The sequence below is a fragment of the Leuciscus leuciscus genome, assembly GCF_965113295.1.
Source record: "Leuciscus leuciscus genome assembly, chromosome: 11".
NCBI classification, from domain to species: Eukaryota; Metazoa; Chordata; class Actinopteri; order Cypriniformes; family Leuciscidae; genus Leuciscus; species Leuciscus leuciscus.
In genome coordinates, this window is record NC_138735.1 from 4,450,975 (window position 1) to 4,477,283 (window position 26,309).

The following is a 26,309-nucleotide window of genomic DNA, read 5'->3' on the forward strand; positions in this document are numbered from 1 at the left end:
GTTTGGGGACTAAACACATAAATAGAAACCGGTTTATTCCACGATCTCGACACCTCAGTGTGGAGATAGGGAAAAAACGGCATGCCCGACGAGGAGGCTGAGATATAGAGTTTTACTTATATTTTCACTCTCATAATAACCGGCTGGCCAGTAATATTTAACTTAGCAACAGCACTAGATAAAACCTCCTTTTAAAAGCTCCTCTTTATTCAACAGAGTAATGAGCTGACTTGTTTATTTATTTATTGAAAATTCATAAACATCTGCTTTATTCTTTATATTTTTAATTGTTTTGTTCTCTTAACAAAAACACTAACGATACCAATTCCTCGGAACTGGAAATCGCAGCATGAGTGCCTCATCCCGGGGAGGAGAAACCGCAGAGCGTTTAAAGGCAGAGATAGGGCGGGGCCCGTCTCAAACCCCGCTGTTCGATCCATTTGCGATCCCCAAGATGCGCGTCGACGCCGTGCCTCGGCAGCAGCGGGACCCGCGCCTCGGGGAGCGCGCACCGAACCGTCCTCCTCGAAGAATGGCCGGCGGGAGCGGAGCGTCCTCACGGACAGCTCCTCGCAATGCTCACAGTCAGCCCCCTCGAGAACTGACTGTTGGCATGCTCCACTCCCAAACAAGCAACACAAAGCTGAAATGTGTGTCCTCCCCACCCGTGATATAACGTGGGCAGGGAACAACACAAGGCTTGCTTGTTCTCTTTTGCCATAAAATATATATATATATATATAGGTACTCGATGCAGCGCCAAATGGGAGGAGCTAGAGCTCCAGCTCCTCCCCTCGCTGGAGCTCCAGCTTCACCCCGCTGGATTTAGTGGGCGGGGCCGCGCATGCGCAGGTTAACTTTCTCGCTATCAAAGAGTTACGTCACGATCTGATTTTTTTTCCTGGAATGGGATCAAATATGGACTTTTAATGAAAAATAAAAAAGTTGAATATTTGATAAATAATATTATACTGGTTGTTAAATTCTATATCCACAAATGTCGTTTCACAAAATCTCTTCCAAATGTGAATGCATTAAAAAATGACTTTTCTTTATTTTGTAAATCCTTAAAGAAAATTGATACAGTCCCTGCTATTAAATTCTTCTTACTTATATTAGAATATCAGTTTATATAAACCCCTTTGTTAGGGAATTTGAATTGTTCTTAAGTTTGCTTATTTATTTTTTAGAATATTGCAATCAGTATTTACTCATCAAATGTTCTCTCCTGAATCGTATGGTAAATTAACTTATTTATAACTGTCTTAATTTATGTTTCAAGAACAATAGTTATTGCACATAGAGTAAGTCGAGACTTTCTTGTTTTACAGCAGAGAAGGAAGACCAGTCCTATATCAACGCAAGCTAATCGAATAAGTCCTTTGTTTCGGGTGAGGAAGGAACATCTGGTGCCCAAAGAAGACAGAAATGTGCGCGAGTCCATTGGTATGTCTTGTATTGAAACAATGCTGTAATATGTAGTACATAATTTGATCACAGTAAATTTGAAATCCGGAAATCAACACCAATAGAGTTAATTTCAACACTTTGAAAGTGTATATATGGGAACCACCCACAAAGTGTTAGTTCAACACTTTCAAGAGTGTTGCCTCTCGCAACACCGACACAGTGTAACAATATGAACACTAAGAGAGTAAAATTTTAACACCAATGCAGAGAACAACAACACTGTTACAGAGCTGGGTGCAGCTTTGTAGCAAACACTGGCAGAGTTAAACTTCTACACTGTTCTGGTGTTGACCTAACACTTTAAAAAAATGGAAATGACAATCTTCTCAACCTTATAGGAGTCAAATTTTACACCATCCTGGTGTTGATGGAACACCTATTTACAAATAAAAAACAACACTAAAGGAGTTACCAGTTTTTCTTATTAGGGTTTTGCATTACCTACTTTAAAGAACTGTAAAATAAACTAACAATTATTTAATCTGAAAAGAATAAATTCACTTTGAAATAAACACATCACTCTGTATTACTCTTTCAAAACTTTATTCCAGCACAGAGCACCAATACATCTAGCCAGTACTTTAAATTACATGAATACATTTTTTTATTTTTTATTTTTTTTACAAATAACAGTCCAAAACGATGTAAAATAGACTCTCATTTCCATAGGACATTTGTAAATCAAACGGCTTGTGGTAAAACAATTCGTCAGGTTTTTTGAGCACAAGACTGTTCTCTTGTGCAAAAACACTGAAAGCATGAAGATGTTCAACAAACTCTGATTCCATACATGATGGCAAAAAAAAAATTCCATCCATAATAAAAATGTTAACAATTTTTCCAAAGACAGGTGCATCATCAACCAAGTCTAAGCACACAACAAGACCACTACGATACTCCGTACCATGACACTTAACCCACGGTGGGACCGTTAATTCACTTGAGAGATCAATGTGGAGCTGCTCAGAAATAAAATCACCGTTTTCAAGGTCGGACAACAATTCTTTTGAAACAGGGCCAGACTCAATACCTTTGATAGTACAGTGCTCCCAGTGATAGGCAATGGCTAGCTGGTGTTTTTTGGCAAGTGATTTGGTCAGGTTTTTGAAATTTTTCAGATTTTTCTTAAAAAAACCTGTGTTTTGCTTCATACCTCATAGTCCATAGGCAAGGCAAGGCAAGGCAAGTTTATTTATATAGCACATTTCATACACAATGGCAATTCAAAGTGCTTTACATAGAAGAAATTAAAATAATGAAAGGAAATAAGAATAATTAAAACAGTTTAGAAAAATAAAATAAAATACAGTACTTTTAAAAAATAAAAAAGAATATTTATTATAGATCTTTCTTTCAAAGGATTCCCTTAAGACTTAAATCTTTCAACCTTCTTTTAACCTTCAATCTTCTTACGACTTCCATCTATCAACTTTCCTTTAACTTTCTTTTCTCCCTCATTTACTCACACGTTCTTTCCACTTTCTTTAGCACTTTAGCACTGCGTTCACATTCTTTCTCAGACGAAAACTTTAATATCGTCATTTAAATACTGTTCTACTTTCAAACCCACATTAATCACTTTCACATTATCACCTTCTGAGTGGGCATTTACAGTTTCGGGCTAAATGCCCTGCTGACATAGGAGAAATTAAAATAATTAAAAGAAATAAGAATAATTAAAACAGTTTAGAAAAATAGTGTAAAATACAGTACAGTACAAACAGTCGGACGAACAGCGGCACAGTGCTCATTCAGTAAATGCACAGCTAAACAGAAGTGTTTTGAGTCTGGATTTGAATGTGACCACTGTAGGAGCACATCTGATCTCTTCTGGAAGCTGGTTCCAGCTGTGGCTGGCATAATAGCTAAAAGCAGACTCGCCATGTTTGACTGAATACATGAATTAATGGGCCAATTTGCCTGATGCATTCAGGGTAGTGAATCATTAGGTGGTGCTTTGGAATCAGATTCCTAGAAGGGTACAACTCCTTGAACAATCGATGATGCTCCACTATCAGATGCTTCAAAAATATTGTCATTCCTTCAGAGATGCAAGGAGAAAATATAATGTTAACAATATGTAAGAGGAGCAACATCAAATGCCAGTGCTTATCCCCTTCTGGGACTACATCTCCAAATATGAGAGGGATGTTCCTAATGAGACACAATGTCTGACTTGCGTTGAGTCCAATGCTGTTTCCAGCTTGTTGAAGGTTAACCTTGGTTGGGTGATTTCTTTTTGTCCAAATAGCCATAGTTGAAGGCATACAATCTTTGAGGAATGGAATCGCAAGAAATTAGATTGCAACTCATGTATTCAAAAAGCAGTTTCACTTCATACTGTGCAACTCCCTCCAGGATATCATGCATAATATCCAGCACAAAGTTGTCTGATACATTAAAGTAAGTCAAGGTATTGAGTACAGAATTTCTTTTAATACCATAACAGGAGTTTTCATTAGGGTTGTCAGCTAGATACTTATAATGTTCCTCATTTAGGTTTCTGCTACGCAATATCACCCGCGGATCATCCTCACTAAATACTTCCTGTGCTAACACCTTGTCAGTGAGGCACAGTCTGCAGTAATGTTTCGCAGAAAAAGATTCAACGTAACCAAGAATACCATTTAGACCAAGGTTATCGCCGGTAAATTGCGCAATAGTACCAAAGATGGGCTCCTCAGAAAATGACACCTTCATTCCCTCCTGCTCAAGTATTTTCACATCATCAATCAATGGGCCAAGTATTTTGTCCATGCCATACTTTTTTCCATCCTCAGAATGGAACAAAGAAATTAGATGCATGTTCATTAAGGAAGAATTTATGTGTGCTGGCAGTAGTGTTGTCAAAAGACCCGGTACTTCGGTACCAAGTCGGTACTAATTTTTTTTTAAACGTCACGGTACCAGGTTTTCTCAAACCCGGTATTTGATGCGCGTGCATGCCCGAAGCGCGTGCAGTTGGTCCTCTTCATAAAAGCGCTGATGGCGATCGGCGGTGCTGCTGCTGATGTGGTGCTGATGTTTTTGCGCGTGCAGATACGTTATTTCAAATGGCGCGCGGCAAGCGCGCTCATAATAGAAGCGGCGCGCTCACTTTTCCATGTGCGTTCATGGATGCATAGCAACGACAGACGCCACGGGAGTACAAACGCTTGTGCGAACTGCGCTCTCCATGACGACGAGGAAGTGTGACATAGGCCTATTAATTGATTTCTAGCCCTTGCATTAGCTTTACTACTAGATATATTTATGGAGATGAGAAATAAAAAGCCGTCATTAATATCAGTCCGTCAGAAAAGTAGTTCTAGTCTTATTCTTGGCTGGATAACTCTTAGCAGGTTTAAAAAGCCCTTTTAAAGTTAAATATGAATACAGTTTTGGATTAAATAAAAGTATAGTCAAGTCAAATAAAACATATTTTATCTCATTAACATCACTTAATGCGTTATATAAAAAACAATATATTTTTACAACATTAATTAATGTTTGTGAATGTTATTTAATACAAAACACTTGATTGGTCATGTTTGTTCACTTCATTCATTGTGCATTAAATAATGTTAACAGAAATAATGTTAACTTTTGATTTTAAAAATGTATTTTTAAATTAACCCCTAAAGGAGAATAATTGCGACAGTATATAACTATTGTTTTTTTTTGTTAGGTCATTTTATCTAATGTTATCTAACAAATGGAATCTTATTGTAAAGTGTTTTTAATACTACAGTTTCCATCTTTGTGATATACACTTTAATATAATTATGTACATTTAATCTAAATTAAGCTTTGGTACCGAGAACCGTGGATTTTCACTGGTATCGGTACCGAATACTGAAATTTTGGTACCGTGACAACACTAGCTGGCAGGTTACGAAGCACAAAATATTAACAGCCAAGTTTATGAATCCCATGTTGAGATCCTAATGGGTTTGCCGTTTCGAAATCATCGTAGTAAATTTGGATCTGAAGGGCATTGCTATGGATGGAGTACAAAGGATGGTTTTTGTAATACTGTCCGTCACACAAATCTCGATACGTGTCACTTTGCCGTATCTCTTGAATAAGATTACACACCTCATTATTCCTAAAAATGAATTCAAGAGTCTTCAGAAGAGGGATATATATGAAAGTGTCATTAACTGGAATCTGTTCATACATTCCAGAGATCTTATTCTTTCTTGTATCGTATCTGACACCTAAGTGTATTTCAGCAGGTTCAACAACCCCCCATTTCTCACTGAAATATTTTCTCCATTTTGTATCGGTATTAAAATTAGAAAATGGATTATGAAAACTATTAAAAACATCTTCAACTGAACTTCTACTTGTGCTGTCAACAGGCACAACATTTAAAATGTTTTCCCTTAAACTTGTATGGAAATCAGTGACAAAATCCTCCATGCTTTCAACAACTGACATAATAACACTGTTTGCAACACCGTTACCCTGCAATTTAGCTATTATGGATGCACACATTTCTTTGGAACAATCCCTTGAAACAGAAGAACATTCATGCAAACTTGCATCATTATCTGAACTTTGCTCTGTGTTAGACACAACAAGTGATGCTGCTTCACCGGGATTTGGAGCTTGTTGATTTTGTAGTGATACATTCTCACTGTTTGATGCTACACCACTAAAATGAAATCTAGTTAAATGTTTTTTAAAACCTGCATAACTTTTAAATTGCAAGCAACAACCATCCTGAGCACAAACCAGCTCAAATTTCTTGCCAGGATACAAACCATGTACAAGTTTAAGGTGCCGAATTAATTTTACTGTTGTAGCAAGCAGCGTTTTACAGATGTAGCATCTAAACATCATTCAATAACTTAGCTCTGAGCTCCTTTACCCTTGGGCTCTCACTTGTGGTGCCAACATCAATTCCGTAGATTGTAGTCTGGAGAAAAGTGTACATATTTTTGAGTGGAAGATCAAACAAACAAAATGGACCTTGAAGAGTTCATCAATGGCTGCAAGTGAAGAGGATTCTTGACAGGGGATGAGCTTTTTATCAACCACAATGAAGAACTGACTGATAGTTTCCTTGCTGCTCCCTGTGGCAAGAATGTATGGTTGACGATTCTCTTCCGCCTCAAGATGTTCCTGTATACTCCGGCATGCCTGAATGAAGAAAACAAACAAACAAAAACACAAATTTGATTAATAGTAATGACAAACAAGTGCAGGTTTATCAGTTAGTAGGGGTGTGACGAGACGCTTACTCCACGAGACGAGACGAGACACGAGATTGGGTTCACGAGAACAAGACGACGAGATTTTTACACAATTTAAGAAATCCTCAATGATGAAATATATGAATGGAAAATAGTCTTTTATTCGACTGAAAATCACAAAATGCAAAACAATTTAGGTGCATTTTGAAATCAACTTGTAATGAATGTTATTTTACTTCTATTTTAATTAATTCTATGCAGTAAAGGACATGCAAACACTGCAAAATGTTTTGCTATAAACTCTACCGTCTGGCTTCTCCCCTGTACGATTTCACATGAGAACTCTAACTCCTTTCCACAAATCGAACATAAAAAAATAAAACAGTATAAATAAAATAAATATAAATAACTGAAATAACACTTTAAATGCAAACCGTAAGTGTGTATCCATAATCAAAGTACTGCTTTCTCAAAACTACAAGTTCAAACAGAAACAAATTTTTTTCTTCAAGCATGGAAAAAAAAAGAGATAAATGAACTACACAGAACAGCCTAAGATTATGGTAATGTTCTTTTTCAAGAATATAAGCATGTCGACGATTTCTGGCAGCAGTTGAGACCTTTGGGCAGGGCTGCACGATATGAGGAAAAGCTGCGATGTGCGATAACATTGTTTAATATTGCGATGTAGGATATGTGAATGTTAGCTATACTGTTCCCATGTCTTAGTGCTTTAATAGGTTCTTTGCATGATAGGTCAAATGTTTATTACCTGCCTGGTTCAGATTACACTATTTTAGCACGATTTTGGCACGATCCGTTTCGTGGAGATTCGGACAACGGGCGTCGGGACGCAAGATTCGATCGTTTCATTTCGTATAGTGTGTCATAGTGGGCGATAACCTACGCGTCTGCGATGCTTCAGGACATCACGACAGAAAGACTAGCATGTTTAATTTTAACGGTCCTCCACGACGGGTTGAATGCGAGCGAGAGTGAGTGTGCGCGAGTGAGTGAGAGTGCGAGCAACAGTGAGTGAGCGTGTGTGTGTGTGTGTGCGCGAGTGAGTGAGTGAGCGAGGGACAGTGAGTGTGTGTGTGTGTGTACGCGGAGTGTGTGTGTGATTGGCCCAGCACACAAATGATTTAAAAGTGGCAGGGGCATCTTCAATACTAATTTCACCCTCACGCTCCATCACTGACATCACAACAACTCACGAGACAATAGGCTTGTTTGAGATGAGCAAAATCTGCGCAGAATCGATCACCGGTGATCAGCGCTAGATGCATGCCGGTTAGAAATGTGTCCGAGTGCGGTCCGCCTTGCTCTGATGTCATGCTGACGTATGTCAAAAAACTCTCGCGAGCGCAATCCGCACGTGTCGGATTCTGCAGTCGAGCGCAGTTGCTCTCCACTGACTGCGCTGATCAAAAGCATGATGGGAAACGACTTACTGACGACACAGCTTAATGATCATTGGTTTAAACAACCGTGATGTATTGTTCTCTTTTAAAATGTTTGATTTTAAAACTCTGATATCATGTTTTATGTGTATACGTTATGTGTGAATATTCCCAAACTATCTGACAGTGCGATCTCTATGGGTTATGCAATGTAATTTTTATAATAAAAAAATAAAATAAAAACACATGTCAGTATTAAAGAAAAAAAAGATTGATAAACATGTATTTGGAATGGAATTAAATAAGTAGGCTACTTATGGGTGTCTTGTTAATTATATTTATTTTCATATAAAAGCAACAGAACTTAAATTCCATCCAGTTTATTAGCAACACTGTGCACGAGCGTGAATCCCGTGAATCCCGCGATATCCATCTTTGATCTCACAGGTGTCAGATCCACTGCGTGAAGAGCGAACTGTCCGGCTTGCCTGCTCTTTTTTCACTCCTCCTCTCACTGCAGCCGCCTACTCTCGCATACATTTCAGGCGAGGCAAGTCGCATCTCAAACAAGCCTAAAGTTTCACCTCGACGAGAAATCTCATCGCGTTTTAATCTCGCGAGATCTCGTCACACCCCTATCAGTTAGCATAAATTTTAGTCTTTTTTTAGCTTGATTGAACATTGTACAGAACAAGAGACACTCCAGAAGAAAACTGTATATGCACCAACTAGCTGTTAAAGGTGATTTTTAAGCATGACATTTTTTATTTATTTTTTGTAAGCCATGAAATGACTTGAGACTCGACTCGGACTTCAGCTTAAAGACTTGTGAACATCTCTGGTTTAGATCATTTACATTTAGATAACTTACTATATTTACCCCCATTTACAGTTCATCTAATAGTGAATTATAAGATGGAGAAATTAACGGAGCAAATCTAAGTATAACGCTTATAGCCCTTGTATTTTGTCACCAATAACCTACTTTTTGAAATACCACCATGTGGTCAACAGCCTGAGAAATACTGATCTTGTGGGTTTTTTCTTCTTCCTGAAGCCTGGGGTGACAAGAGATGCAGAAGTAGAAGGAAGGATGATAGGTCACTGTCCCATTCTGAAAAACACAAAACATATGTTAAATGTCTACACTACAATAACTAAGTTAAGCAGATTTTAAACCATTGCAAGTTAGTTCTGTACAACTCTACCTGGGGAATCCTGTTCCTCCCTTTTCTCTTTGGCAGATGACCGTAATCTTTTCAGCAGTGGAGTGGAAGTCAAGGTTTCTGCTAGCCTGATAACCTTTGCTTTGAAGACAGTTGGCCACCTTTCAAAAAGTCTGGAAGCAGATTCTGACCCAAAGAGGAGCGTGAAGTCCTGAAGAATCTGAAGCAGTTTGCAGAAAACATGTAAAGAAATTACCATAAAATATTACATTTCTTAACAAGCTAAATGTGTTTTCAACAAAGCAGACTATTTGACAATTCTCTGAAACTAGCATTTCAATTTGGTCAAAAAAAAGGAAAGACAAAATCCATACCAATCCTTTAGTATCCAGGAATCGAGGAAAAACTGAGAGAATGGTGGTGGATTTCTCTGGATCATGGATAAGGTGCTGTCTATATTCAGACGTGGTCCTCATCTTCTGCATGATGACCTCACGGTCACTTGTATGATTCATCAAGGAGATAGCCTCTAAACTTTGGTCATTATCTAGCTGATCTTCACGGTGACACAGCTGTCTGTCAAGCAAAGGGCCTCCCTTTTCCTCTGTTGTTGGATCATCCTTATTTGCAGAAGGTTTTGTCCCCCGTTGTACTGTTTTGAGGCACCATGACAAGAACCCAGTGTTTTTTTGGCCATAATAAAAATGTTCCTTATGAAATGACACAAATTAAAACTCAAAATTGTAACCCTCCATCGAAAATGACAACTTCTTAGAAAGACATTTCTAAATGATCACAAAAATACTGAATGTTCTAATCTCACATTATGACTTACATATCCAGTCCTCCCTTGGGGATCTCTGAGTGAGGGAAACAAGGTGATAATTCCCAAACCATAGTTCTGTTTGGTAAGTCGATGTGGGACTCTCCTGAAAAATGGAAACACTCAATGTTACTTCACAATGATGAGAATTGTTTAAAAATATATAACTAAACTACTCTTATTTTCAGAACAATCAACAGCTTATTACTTAAAATTTGTAGCACCCAACTAATATAGTTCACAATTTAATCACTAACAAATTAAATAACCCAAGACTATTAAATTTTGATAATTACCCTTCTGTCTCAATCACGTGTGCAACCAAGATGTTCACCATCAGTTTTCTCATGTCATCGCTAATTGTCCCTGTATCTTCATACTCCTTCAGCACATTTGCTCCACCTGGTCTTGTGTGTAGAATTTCTTTTATCAACTATAAAAAGAGGAACATTAACCAATTATGTAAGGGATGAAATGCATCCAGCCAGTTGTTATAGCAGAATAAACTCCGACAGGCTGATCAGGACATGAAGCGGTGGGTTCTTGAAAATTTAAAATATGAAGGGGTTTTACTTTAGCTCACCTGCCCTCCATCTCTCAATTACCATGACAAAAAAAAAAAAAAATATATATATATATATATGTATTTGCACAGATTAACTGTTCACCAAAAGACTAGTAATGTGCGCTAACGAAGTAAATGGGGTCAATTGACCAATCAGAATCAAATGTTCCACAGAGCCATGTAATAAGAGAGTAGAAAATGCAGGAATATTTAAATGCCCTGAACGATGGTCCTGAACTGGAAAATTACTATTGTGTATAAAAAAAAATATAATCTTAATTAAACTTTTAGCATGTAAAGCTCAAGGTTATGATAAGTAAATCCCCCAATGTCTGTGTAAGGCTACTGGGACTCACATCTCTGGCCTGTAAGCTTTGAGAAGCCTCATTATCATCCTTCCTAAATCGTTTTGGACTAAACCAGTCACTGTCCTCACTGCTTTTTGAAGTTAGAGACAGTGTATCTGTATCCAAGCTGACTGAAGATTGAGGTGTGGAAGGTCCTGTTAATGTTCAAACTAGGTTAATAGACATATTTGGAATACATTTATCCACACATCATCAACACTAGCTACAACATTTAAAATACTGTACATATTAAACACTACCAGCATTCATTCAGATATTGGGATTTGATATCATTCAATAGCTCCTGTTATCACTCACCAATGTCATTCAATTCATTTATGACAAAAAACCAACCCACTGGTGGTCATTAGATCAGGAAACACATCTTTATCCACCTCTGTGCCAGTGTCATCTGTAACTGCAAGATCTTCCGGAATTGAGAACTTCTCTTTCACTGCACAACAAAAGTTTTATCAAATTTAGGCAATGCTTTATTCACAATTTGACACATAAGGATAGCTATATAAAAAAATAAAAAAGAATAATAATAATATTGTGAAATATTATTACAATTTAAACCAGTTATTTTCTGTGTAATATACAGTAATAGTGTAATTTATTCCTGTGATCGCTGAATTTTTAGCATCATTACTCCAGTCTTCAGTGTCACATGATCCTTCAGAAAATATTCTAATATGATGATTTGATGCACACCAAACATTTCTGGTTATTATCAGTGTTAAAAACAGTTTTTTACATTTTTATTTCAGGATTTTTTTTAAAAGAAAGTTCAAAAGAACAGCATTTATCTGAAACGGAAAGCTTTTGTAACATTAAACACTACCGTTCAATAGTTTGGGGTCAGTAATAATTTACATTTTATTTTTGGGGGGAAAATAAATAACATAAATCAATAATTTTATTCATCAAGGGTGAGTTAAATTGTTCAAACGTTACAGTAAAGACATTTATAATATTAGAAAATATTCTATTTTAAATAAATACTGTTCTTTTGAACTTTCTATTCATCAAATAATTCTGAGAAAAAAATTGTACACAACTGTTTTCAACATTGAAAATAATAGGTAATGAATGTTTGAGCATCAAATCATCATATTAGAATGATTTCTGAAGGATCAGACACTGAAGACTGGAGTAATGATGCTGAAAATTCAGCTTTGATCACAGGAATGAATTACACTTTACTATATATTACATAGAAAACAATAATTTTACATTGTCATATAATTTCACAATATTAATGTTTTTTTATTTATTTTTTATCAAATAAATGCAGCCTTGGTGAGCAGAAGAGACTTCTTTTAAAAACATTAAAAATCGTACCGATCTAAAACTTTTGACCGGTAATGAATATATACACATAATTATTAATAACGACTTCATTACTTACATTCTGCTATAAATATATCAAAGCAAGCCTCTGGGATTTTTATGAACTTCTTCTGATGTCTAAATTGTGCTTTGACTATCATAGTGATTTTTACCTCTGAACTCCTGTGGGAGAGGAATAAACATCTTACTGGGTTGCTAACTTGCTATAAATAAAATTTGATTCAATATTCAATATTTTTTTAAGTGATAAAATAAATTACATTTCAAAATATCAAAACATCAAATATGCCATTTTCATTTTCTCCATGTAAACGCAAATTTGTGAAACCGACGTCTTACGCATACACATTACGAGATCAATATATCGATTGACTACTGTCCACGTCTGACTTTGCTCCATTAAATATGAGTAAAATGTACAAATAAACAAAAATAAATCAGCTGCATGTGAACAAATCTATATATTTTTTTCTTTTTTTTCTTTTTTTTTTCTGTCCGTCGACTCTCTCTCTTTTTTTTTTTATCGCAGAACTTACACATAATTACAAGCTCAGGGAAGTGAAGCAAGGTTGTATCTCTTACAATGAACAAACAATGAAACGAGGAGAAAAAAAAAAAACATAAATATCCTGGATTTGCATGAAGCACATTATGTAATTATACATACAAAAAAAGAAAAGAAAAGCATAACAACAAGGTTAAGTCATATCTTTGAATAAATCATCATAATGCATAAAAATTTTTTCACTTTTTTTGTTATTTATAAGTCTAAGGGAAGAAATAAAATAATTAAGGTCAGCAAGAAAAAGAGGGAAGCTCAAAGGAGACTTAAGCCATTTTTGCTTATGGATGAAGAATTTTGCATATAAGATAAGGAATTTAACAACATGTTCAAGGGACATCCGCTTTGGGTTTTCATAATAAAAGATAATCTCTTTAAGAATGAAGGTGATGGGTCACATTTGTAGGGCCAAAAACAAAAGCACTTAAATTAGCCCAAAATCGATTGGTTACATTACACTCACAAAATAAATGGGGGACAGTTTCCTCAACAAAACCACAAAAAGAGCAAGTCTCATCAATATCAGAATATTTAGAAATGGAAGAGTTAACAGGATAGATTTTATGAAGGATTTTATAATTAATTTCCTTAACTTTGTTGGATACACAAAATTTACTAGGCAAAAGCCAGGCCTTTCTCCTAATTACATTTGTTACAAGGGATCCCCAATAGAATTTCCCCCTTGGAGTAACTTTTCTCTTCATTTGAAAAATTGAGCGAATATGTCTGTTGTTGCATTTTCGATCTAAAAAATCTCTCGCCCAAGTGTAAAGCCGGATAAAGTACTTATTTTTTCAATTTGTGAGGCTTATTTTTCCAAATAAAATCCAAAAATATTTTGTTAATTTCCCTTATAGCTTTATCATTGATAAACAAAGAAAGAGCAGGGTATACAAAGCGAGAGAGCCCTTCCACCTTAGATAAAAGGACTCTACCGTATAATGAAAGATCTCTCTGAAGCCAGATGTTAAAGACGTTTTTAGTTTTTGTCATTTTATCAGAAAAGTTTAAAAGATGTCTGGTAACTGGATTTTTAGTGATATGGATACCTAGATATTTTACACAGTTTTTAACAGGGATCCCCTCCAATGATGTCTCATCTATATCATGAATTGAGATAATTTCGAAATATTAAGTTTTAGACCCGAAGCACAAGAAAATTGTTCCACCAATTCCAGAGCATTAGGTAACTGTTTTTTATCCTCCAAGAATAGTGTGGTGTCGTCCGCTAACTGTGCAATTTTAAACTCTCGATCAAATATAGAGATTCCTGTCAAACTTTCATTTTGGTTAATCCTTAGACAAAGTAGTTCAGTGGCTAAAAGAAATAAAAACGGGGAGATTGGACAGCCCTGTCTGACTCCACGATGGATGTCAAACCTTTTGGATGTATCAAAGTTAACGATCACTGAGCTGTTAATATCTCTATAAAACATGGTTACAGTATCAATAAATGATTTACCGAATCCAAATAACTCTAGAATGCGAAAAAGAAATTTGTGTTCTAAGGAATCAAAAGCTTTTTGAAAATCAAGAAAAAGTATGAGACCGTCTGAGTGAATTAAATTAGAGTAATCTAGCATATCTAATACTAACCTTATATTATTAGATATGTGACGGCCTTTCATGAAGCCCGACTGAGATTCTGAAATGTTATTTTGACCAGTACGTAATCTTTTAGCATAAACAGAGGCTAACATTTTATAATCTAATGTTAAAAGAGTAATAGGCCGCCAATTGTCAATTAATAAAGGGCCCTTGCTTGACTTGGGTATAAGGGATATAACTCCCTGTTTCATTGTAGAGGTCATCTCTCCCTGACTGATGCATTCCTTATACATATGAAATAAAGGCAATTTAATAAACTCCCAAAAGTGAAGATAGAATTCTACTGAAAGCCCGTCAATACCAGGGGATTTACCTATTTTCATTGAGTGCAGAGCTTGATTAATTTCCTCTATTGACAAATCAGCGTCACAAATTCGACTAAACTCACGATCAATAATTGGTATACGGTGTTTAATTGTATTAATACATTTTTCACAGCTGTCATAGTTAAATTCAGATGTATAAAGATTGCTGTAAAATTTGCTAACACATTCTGATATTTCTTTAGGGTCTTTAGAGGTAACTCCATCGATGTTAAGCGCTGAAAGAGCTTTCCTCTGACCGTTTCTTTTTTCCAGGGCAAAAAAATAGTTAGAATTCTTCTCCCCCTCCTCAAGCCATTTCGCTCGAGATCTAATATATGCACCTTTGGCCATCTCTAAATAAGCTCTGTCGAATTCCAGATTTAATTTTTTTTATTTCCATATCTTCTTCTTCTGTAATCTTATCTTTAGCTAGTAAAACATTAAGTCTATTAACCAACTCTGAATCGGTTTTATGTTTAATATTTTTAAGTTCCTTACTTCTTTTAACTGCAATATATCTAGCTTTATATTTAAAGAACTCCCAGTTTTTTTTTTATAATCTCTGGTTGATCCAGTAAATAATTCTTTGGTAAGATTGATGATACTATTATTAAATTGTTTGTCTTGTAACAAGGTATTATTAAGTTTCCAATAGCCCCTCATTCTCGGGTTATCATTGATGTCACTCAATTTTATTGCAACTAATTTATGATCCGATAAGGGGGCAGTGACATGAGAAACATCTTTTACATATTTAAGGATAGAAGATGAAATTAGAAAAAAGTAAATCCTAGATCTAAGAGAGAAACTTCTATTGGACCAGGTAAAATCTTTTGTAGAAGGATTAAAGAACCGCCATGCATCAGTAAGAGAGAGATCGGAGCACAGGGAAAAAATTAGATCATTATTCATCCTGCTATCAAGTCTAGGGGGGTATCTATCCAGGTGATCGTCCATACATTCATTAAAATCTCCCCCCAAAATAAAATAAACATTATTATATTTTTTGTGTCACTTTTTAAGCTTGTCCACTAGATGAGAGAACATTACTCTATTGGATGCACGAGAGTTGTGTCCATATACACAACAAGCTATAAAGGTGGCGTTATCTTGTTTAATTACAGCACAAACCCATCTGCCTTCATCAGAACATACAGTTTCTAATACAGTCCCTTTAAATCTATGTAACATTATAGCAGTCCCAGCCGAGTGGCTGCTGCCATGGCTAAAGAAAATTGAGCTTCCCCATTACGTTCTCCAAAATTTAACATCTGTTTCCCCTGAATGAATTTCTTGAAGAAAGATAAGATCAGCTGCACTTCTTTTACAAAACAAAAAAATTGCTTTTCTTTTCAGATTGTCCCGCAAACCTCTAACATTTAAAGTTACAACCGACAAGGAGTTAAACAAATATTCCATAACAAAAACCCCTAAACAAAATGAGAAAAAACAACAAAGTTACTTTCTTTAGACTAGCTACCAGAATGTAAAGGGAGAGGTGGATAATAACCAAAGCACATGTTATCGAGGTGATAAACAAATAAGGAGATTAATAGTAAAGGTAACAATAATTAAAGAAGAACAAAACTAGTTCCTATTTGTGCACAACTTAAAAGTTTTTGCACAGTTTATATTGTTAGTCGTCAAGTTTCATCTTTTCGATTTTTGCATGAGAAAAGTAACCAGTGCGAGCAGCAGCTTGGCTTACACGACATCAGCATAGAAGATTTGTTTCCCATCAATCAAAGCAAATGGTTGCCTTCTTGCCCTCCTCCCTTGCCTTCTTCACAAGAGGCCACAGCTTATCCCGCGCTGCTCTATCTTCAGGAGACAGCGGCTCCGAGAGACGCAGTTTATTGTCAGTTAGAAACTTGCAACCTTTAGCAGCACTCCAAATGATGTCACGAATGCGGCGCTGTGAGAAGAGAATTATGATCGATCTGGTCTTTCCATCCGTCCGCTTCGGACCCAGACGATGAACGACATCGACACTGTCCTGTAGCCCGTCTCCGACTCCAGGAGCAATCTTCCCTAAGATGTTGAGGACCACACTTCGGACATCCTCATTGTCTTTTTCCGCAACGCCGTGCAACTTTAGAAACCATCGCCAACTGTAACGTCTTGTAACGACAATGACTATGACATGCGGTCACATGCTGCTCAAATTAGTAGATCCTGATCTCCCAACACATCCTTCGTTGTCTCCTTAGACAACGAGTTTGTTCATGGCGCCTCTGAGTCTGCTTGAACGGTCAAAATGGCATCTTTGTGGCTCCCCAGAGGGACATTCGATTCACATAGGGAACCCTGTTTGGGAGAATACCCTCTAAAACCCCCATTTCAGCATGGACTCCCTGTGACTTTACAGCCTCATGACATTCCAACGCAGGCACTCATGACACACACACACACACACACACACACACCAGCATCCTTTAATGTATGTAACTCAGACTTGTATCTGAACTTCCTGTATGCATGTGTGATTAATGTTGTTTTTATCATATAGTTATGATCTTCGAGTGTTTGGCTCTGAAATGTATTTCTGAAGAATGTTCTCCCAGTAGAATCGCATCCCGTAATCCGATCTCATTGGCAGGTCATAAAAGTTGACCACCAACCCACACACAAACACACTCTGGACTTTGAAACAGAAACCCCCTACAGAAAAGGACTTTTACCCATAAAGTCACTCTTAAATGTACTAAATATATAAATTTGTGTGTTAAGAGGTGTGTGTAAACCATAGGAAAGCATACATGTCCTATTTGTAACATTAATAGAACTGCAAATGCCTATACAAATGCATAATAATGTATCTTTGCATTGCTACAACGCCTATATTCTATTTTTGATATCTCTGTAATCCTCTCCAGCTAACGGAGCTGAATTCCGATAGCAGAATTCAGTGATGCGCATTGTTTTATAAGTTCATATGTCTGGAGAAAATCCTCTCAAGTTAAAGTCAATCATGACTCATTCGAGTGGGCGTTTCTAACCGGACAAAGGAATCTTCCCGCTCGAAAAATCTCGACAGCTGATTCGTCCTACACGAAGGAGGGGACGGCACATGCGACACTGATAAAAGTCCAAACCTTCAGTTTCCTCTCTCTCTCATCCTCTCAACTCATCCTCTCTTCGGACCTTCTCCTCCACGCGCAGCGTTTCTCCAAGGAACATCTGAAGGAGGCCCTGGCCTTCTCCATCGAACAAACCCATGTTCGAGTCGTAGCTGCCGGTCTTTGCAACTAAGATTTCCAGCCTCTCCCATCCCGGGAGACGAATCTGAATTTTCTCGGTAACGTAAAATTCAAGTGAGCCTTTACATCGTCTTGCGAAACGACCCGGAAGACGAAGCTAGACGCAAACCAGCCGGACACGCGCACCACACTGAAAGAGCACAGAAACTTAACCGCTGAAAACTCTAAACGCTGATTTCAGGTGTCCCGTTCTTAGGTCTGTGAATTAAGTTACCCTCTATCTCTTTTCTCTTCTCTTTCTTTCTTTCTTTCCTTTATTCATTTCATTTATTCTGACCACGCGATGTTTTCTGTTTTGTTTGGTTAAATGTTGTCTGTTTTACTGTTTGCATTTTTACGTACGTTTATATTGTAGTTTATTAGTCATTTTATTAATAAACCCATTTATACTTTTAATTGTCTCTGTGTTTGAAAACCCACTTTATAAAGTCAATGAAACTAAAAGATCTAAGCTACAAAGCTCGATATTGTAAACTACATTGATTAGTTTTAATTAATAAACTCAGAAAGTTTGATGTTCGTGGCCAGAAAATAAAACTTTCTTGGAGTTTGTAAAGGGATACCCCTTTCTTAACTGAGATAATCTTACATTTATTCGCTGGACGAATAACTGATGATTATTACCAGTTACATATTAAGGTAATCTCGATAATTGATCAAATAAATGTACATGCGACTTATGAATTATGACCATGAGTTATAATTATTAATATTTCCAAAATTCCCTATATTCTTGAGCTAATTCAAATTTACCCCGAGTCGTTATTGTTACAGTCTACACTCCTGTACACTTGCTTTCAGTGATTTGTTTTCCTTTCTCAGAGCGTGGACCTCAGATTCCATATGATCGAGAGCCTCTTTATGCACGCCAACATCCAAAATAAGCTGTTGTACCGTCGCTGTTAGACTTTGACTTGTTTGGAAGTTGCCTCGGTGGTAGTTTCAATCGCCGAAATCTTCTGGAACGTTTTGTCTAATTTAGAATCAAGCTCACGAATAGCCACCAAGACATTCTCATTCCCGTTTCCACTAACGTTAGATTCTGCGCGTTTAGTTTTTTTAGCAGCTGGCCTCTGAGGAGTATCCGAGAGGGATGTGACAACAACCTCATTGTCGAAATTTGGACATGTGTCAAACCACTGTGATTCGGTATCTTTCTTAAGTTTAAATCCAGCACTACTCGAGGCTGATGCTGAATTCTCAAATTGATCAGTTGAGCCAGATGCGTCGGAAGACATGGTGTCAAGCCAAACTTGTTTAACTTTCTTCTTGCCTCTTTTTCCCATGCATAAAGATGTCAAATCAGAATCATATAACGTTTTCACGTATTTTTTCACATTATCACCAGTCCGATTAATAGGTTATATCACCACTTCACCTTTATTTCCCTGAAGAGCAAAGAAACACTACCACCTACACCGCCGCCATCTTGGCCTCACAAATCTATATTAAATAAAGCAGCACCATTAAAAGCTTCAGCCGCCATCTTCTATTGCATCAGCTGCAATACAGCCTTGCACTACAGCGTCCCAATGGTTAAACCGCGTTATTGCAGGCGTTATTAGTTGAAAATATCTGTCGACAATATCTCTTTTGACGTTTATCGATAATGTCGACTACATTTTTCAGCCCTAGGGAGATGAGTGAAGAGCTGTGCCTTATTTCTAACGTTTCCTATATTTCACGATGAGTGTTCCACACAGTGTTAGAGCGAACACTAACAAATATTACTGGATTTCGTTCCTTAAAAGGCAACTGAGAGCTTTAATTCACTACAAAATTTTAAATTAATTGCGTTTGACACCCATATTTGGCAGAAAATAATACCACGCAGATCAATCATTTCACAACATGATAAACTTAACGTTACCACAGTTCAGAACCACGACTATCACAGAACCACGGTCAACGAAAGAATATTCAAATTAAAATCATAACAATTAGTTTTAGTCCAGTGATCTTCCTGATAGGCCAATTTAACGTTACTGGTAGAACACTCTAGAAATTCAACAGTTAACCTTGTAAAATGGCCTGTGCTTCGCGCGCGCAAAACTTTAGGCTTTGTCGAGTGTGCTCAGAAAGAAAATGCCTGTGAACGTGCATAAAAACAATTACGGTGCGCGAGACGTGATGATAGACAAAACTAAGCTTAATCGAGGCTTTACTACCTTTACATCATTTATAAAGTGGCATGACATTGGCAAAAATCTAAATACAAAAATCAGACGTCAGAACTCGTTGGCTGTCTAATGTTAATTATTCATTATTACAGTGATTTGTGATCGAATAATAGATTAAACTAATAAACTGTATACATTGAAATCAATTTACAGTCTGATTTATCTGTATTACTATCAAGTTAAAGTATTAGACTTACCCCACGCTTGACTCTTCCACAAGTAAAATGGCGTTCGCATGTGGTCTGGACTCTGGTTCAGTCAAAACGACGGTTGCACGTAAACGGAGGTGTGGCTTGGTTAACTCTAAAAGAGAGTTATGTTTGCAACAACGCAAAATGACACCAACTCTTATTTAAAACGGACACTTCTGGTGTTAAACCCAATCTGTTTAGTGTTGATTCAACACTTTATTTTAACACTTTATTGTAACACTGGAAAATCAACACCGGTCAATTTACTGTGATGTTGACAATTTTACATTGTACAGGTTATCACTTGGTTTTTGACCAAGTGAAGCTCTTGAAACAATTCACAGAAGAGTATGTTGTCTGGAAAGAAATCAAGCATCACTGGCAAAGGCTCAAAAGAGACCATGCCTTTCTTAAAATTCTTTTAAAATAGGTTGCTGTTGATATAACTGTTTTTGTTCAGTACTTCGCTTATATTATGTGCTGCAATATTATATATATATATATATATATATATATATATATATATATATATATAATACTTCAATGTGTATATTATATAATGTACTGACTGCTGCTTTGTAAATTTATGTAAGGAACAGGCAACTCTGGCCCTTTGCATTCTACTTTTTGAGGTTAATTAAGAGTTAACCTCCAACCCTAATCGAGCACATCTGAAAATTTGAACCAAAGTCTTCAGGTTTACTTATAGACAATAGGCAGGAGGGTTTGAGGTTGGAGCTAAATCTGCAGGACAGTGGACGCTGAGGGCCAGAGTAAACCATCACTGCTTTAAATAACGCAGAACATAAGCTGACCCGACTGTCCATTAAACAACTTCATTTGAATGGTTTGTGTTTTTTGTTTTACTTTCAGACCAGCACTGGAGAACGCCTGACAATGGGATGTTGAGACTTCTTCCTCTGGTTGAGAAAAAGCTACACCACATCAGTGATCACATCTTCTGTTCTTCAACTGAACAAACTGTTTAGACGAGGAAGAAGAACACGAACATGATAGAGACGTACAGGGAAGAGCAAGAAACCAGTTTAGCTGTGATAATGAATCATTATTTTCCAACACAATATCAAATCTGTTTTCTGTAGGTGACTGAATATGATTCTCTGGCACTCGTTTTGTGGCTTCAGCAGCTGTGAATGGATTCATATGATGGTAACGTATTTTTGAAGACACATTTTTCTTTATCTTGAATCTCATTTTTCTTTATGCTACTTTATCAACTTTATGCTTTGTCCTCCAATAAAGTGTTGTTTAATAAAGTATGGCGACTATTGTGTATTAAAAGTGGTGTTTGGTACAGTAAATATACATTTTTATTTGAGAAATTTTCATTTCTTATTTCTTTAGTTTAATTAATTTAAAAATAACTACATATAATTAATAACTTATAAATAACTACATATAATTAAAAATAATAATAATTACAACTGGCCTGTTGGAGTATGCTTTTACTTCTACAAAAAGGGCAGATTAGGTACCTAGTCTTATTATTTTTTATTTCATAAATTAATCAGATGATTTAGATTAATTCACAAATAACACACACGTAAATGCGGTGGACAAAAAATAAATAGGGGTGCACTATCTAAGCTTTCACATTGCCTTTTAAGTCTAGTAATTTACATAATCATAGCAGACGCTTTTGTCCAAAGCAGCTTTAAAAGTGAGGAAAACAACGAAACCGTTATAAAGATAAAATAATAATAGGCTACATAGATACGTTTCAACCGTTTTTAGAAACACACACACACACACACACACACACACACACACACACACACACACACACACACACACACACAGAGTGTGAGCAATGTTCTTATTGGGTGTTTACGCGTTTGTCACAGAAACGATAAATATTTAATCATAATCACGACAAATATTAGAGAAAAATACAATATGATGTATGCCAGAATCTTGCGCATCAAAACAAACTTGTCCTTCCTCCATCACGGTTGAACTCGCACTAGATCCAGCAAGGGTGAGCTAGAACTCTAGCTCCTCCCATTTGACGCTGCAGCGAATCCCCGCTCACTAAATTTAGCAAGGTGGAGCTGGAGCTCCAGAAAAGGGGGAGCTCGAGCTCTAGCTCCTCCCATTTGGCTCTGCATCGAGCACCATCTCACCCGCCTATTACGTCTCGTCTTTCCATTGGACTGGTTATACACGTGCTTCACGACGCAATCACGCAGGGCGCTCCCACCGCGTCTCGACAGCTGGAGTTCCCTTGAAAGGGAATCTGATGTTTCGCCATGTAATCAGACAGTCGATTCCTAAATTCCGATAACAAAATATTAGTAAGTATTTCACAGAAACTTTTATAAAACCGTAGACAGGAATGTGTGTACTAGCTACTTGATGGAAAAGATGGAGGAGTTTGTGAATCGGTTGGATATCTAGACTAAATATGGATCAAGGGGACTTTTTATGTCTTGAGGCCCTTTACAGGTGACGTCCACATTAATACTTTTTTTCTGAAAGGACGTGTTTGACATTTTTCATCCTGTAGTAAAGGAACGGGGTTTCTTTTGTGTATCGTGCTGTAAGTTAGGCTATGTGATGATTTTTCAAATTACCTTTTTGAGTGAACGCATCGATGTCATTATCTATTTACCTCCAACTCTCATGATCAGATCAATGATAAAGATGTTTAATTAAGTTTAATTACTTTAGTTTAGTGTTTGTTCGTCATTTACATCCAGAGTCAGTGGAGATCAGACTGTTTCAACTGTTCAGCTTCATCATGGATGACAGACAAACATCCAGAGTTGAAGATTTTTCTCCAGTTTGCAGGTACTTTAAATTAATACATTAAATAACCCTTTATAGACCCATAATAAAAGAGATGTCTGTTTTAAATGAATTTCTTGAAAACAATGTCTAAACCCTCCTCAAGTGCTTTTCATCCAAACAGTATGAAAATCTTACATATTATGATTATCATCAAAAACTAATTAAATCTGTTCTGTTATAGTTCAGTTCAGCAGGAGAGATCAGAACCAGCGCCCAGCTGTGTGTCTTTGAGGAGTGACGGGTCTATGGATTATCCAATACATTTTAAGAATGACAATACACAGACTGATCTCAGGTAGGCTACAACATTTCTTAAAGACATGATTAACATTTTAATATTATGGTGTTTTGTATTATGTATTTATGATATTCATAATAGACATTGTCTTCACCTGATGCAAGAGAGACATAATCTATGAGTGTTCCAATTTCATGGCTTGGAATCAGATAAATAGCATTTTATTGAAAGAGATGCTTATATTATTTGAAACACCCAGCTTTTGTGGACATTTTAAATGGACTGCAGTCCTTTTTGTTGGTACCTGGGCGTTGTGGAATTGCAGGTAATGTGCAGCAGTGCTGCTGTGGCCTTACATGTATATTCAGAGCTCAAAAAAATACCCTATTCTATATTCTGACCTCAAACCCATTATAACCTCCTCCAAAATGACTCCTCCAAAAATGACCAACAGATGGTATCAATGTAATACAATTAAAGGGGTCATATGACGGTTCTAAAAAGAACATTATTTTGTGTATTTGGTTTAACCCTCTGAGGTCTGAGGGGTTTTTGGGGTCCTTGAGATGTTCTGACATGCCCTGACATTTGTGCTTTTTTCAGTTGCTTATAAACATATTAATGGCAAAGGTATAATTACACTCTATTTAGCACAAACAGGGCTACCATAATATGTGAGCAACATGCATATACATGTTTGTATTTTTGAGAGAATAATGTTTATGCATGGTTATTGAAAAAACTAAAAACTAAAGTTTCTGAAATAAGGCCACAAAACACATACTAAATACGTGTCAATAAGACTTTTGACTAATTGATGTCTTTGCCTAGAATTTTTTCTTCAAAATGATGTGAAAATCATCCTGCCCTTATCATTCACATAACACAATACATTGATTTAAATCTTGTAAAACACTTTTTGTTTGTAAAGGCAATATGCGCAAGGGGCGTCAACCATTCAACAGCATCATGCATATGTAGTGCTTCACACCTCAGGAGACAATGGGGCCCGCATACTTAATGAGCCATTCATTCAGGTGTGTCACCTATAGCCACAAGAAAGAATGCAAGAGCTATATATATATATATATATATATATATATTCTACCAAATTGGTTCACAGTTGGAAGCATGTCAATTTTTTTTTTTTTCACAAATTTTGCTTGCAAATTGTATAATATCCAAGGAAAACATGTCTATTAATTGTGCAGTTAATTCTCATACTGTATTTTCAGTTTTGGAATATGTATCCTCTCCCCAAATTTGTCAATAATAAAACACAATAAAAATTATTTAAAGAAAATGCTTATATTTACCTTTTAAAATTTGTTTACATCTACCTTGTAAATATATATTTTTTTATTAAAAAGGTTACAATTACAACAACAATTGAAGTGTAATCTTTCTTTGTAAAAACTAAAGTATACATTTTATCATACATATTTCAAACTTCGAATATAGCCTACATTGACAAAACATACTATATTTAACATATTAGCAAAAATTGGCAAACAAAAGCTTATTTGAGGTGGCAGATATTTTACAGTAAAAATGTGTAATCTATCCAAAACTAATCAACGAAATGTTGTCTTTCATTTGTCTGTAAAATAGGTCTTTCGTTTTTATTATAAGGAATATAAATGTTAATTTGCAGTTTAATACGTTGCTTATACAAATACATTTTATTTCAACATTTCAATCGATTTTACTCAGTATAGCAAAATAGTTTGCTAAAAGCAGATCATTTATTCACACACAGAAACGCAATTCAAATTTAAACCGTCTTTTTGCGAGTTGTGGTAAACAGCGCATCTCTGCGTTCATTCATTCACACAGAAACGCGATTTACTTGAGAATGAAAAAAAAAAACTTACTACATTATTCCATCCGTTGCTCCTCGAAATACCAGCACTTCTGAGGTAAGTTTTCCATTATTATTATTCCTCACAGCGCTGCGAGACAGTGTAGACGACTACACTTATCTGAATAAACTTGATGGGTTTTCTCGAGCTGATATGGGGGCGTTCACAGTTTGTATGGGATCGTCTCAGTCATTTGCGTTTGAATAGCGCGCGCTCTCCGTGGGCGGGGCCGATTATAACGTAATGAGATGAGATGAGCTCGACTGGAATCGCTCTCTTTTAATACAGATTTCACAAGATTAGAATATTTGTTTTTTATATAAATTACTTCATTTAAAAGAAGAAAATTCAAGCTTCATGCCTGTGTGTCTGTATGCCTGTTTGACTGAGTATTCGCTGAGTTATTGTTCATTTTCGGACGCGTTTCAGAATGGACTTCACTGGCAGAGAGAAGGCAGAACTCGCTTCGTGTTTATTTTTCTTTATTTGGCAAAAAGCACAACACTTTGTTTTTATTGTGAGTATACACAAAAATAATACACATTTAACAGAATCGATTGATGTATGAAACTCCTATGGAAAATCAAAGTCAACAGAGTATTTATGAGTTTCTTTTACATTGACAAAAAAAAAGCGAGCTGGTATCGCCGGCGATACCGTAGACCTCAGGGGGTTAATGCAATGTGTTTATGCGGTTTTAGGTTAAAAAACAAACATACTCATTATTCTACACATACTGTACATTATTGTTGCTTCTCTATGCCCCGCCTTTCTGAAATGCGTTGATTTTTACAAAGCTCATCGTTCTGAAAAGCGTGGCGTGCTCTGATTGGCCAGCTAGCCAGTACATTGTGATTGGCCCGATAACCTTAAAGGGGTGGTATAATGCTCTTTTCACAAGATGTAAAATAAGTCTTTGATGTCCCCAGTGTGTGTATGTGAAGTTTTAGCTCAAAATACCCCACAGATATTTTATATCCTTTTA

General features: G+C 36.4%; 1 protein-coding gene across 1 annotated transcript in view; it reads left to right on the forward strand.

Moving 5' to 3' along the window:
- Window positions 1–1,335: 1,335 nt before the first annotated feature.
- Window positions 1,336–26,309, forward strand: part of LOC309509533 (NACHT, LRR and PYD domains-containing protein 3-like) — a 643,973-nt gene continuing 618,999 nt past the window's right edge. Inside the window, exons 1-4 of the mRNA XM_082184301.1 lie at window positions 1,336–1,446; window positions 21,287–21,583; window positions 23,134–23,224; window positions 23,406–23,519. Of these exons, the coding sequence (XP_082040427.1) occupies window positions 21,568–21,583; window positions 23,134–23,224; window positions 23,406–23,519 (221 nt within the window). The 5' untranslated portion in view covers window positions 1,336–1,446; window positions 21,287–21,567. The remainder of the gene's footprint in view (window positions 1,447–21,286; window positions 21,584–23,133; window positions 23,225–23,405; window positions 23,520–26,309) is intronic.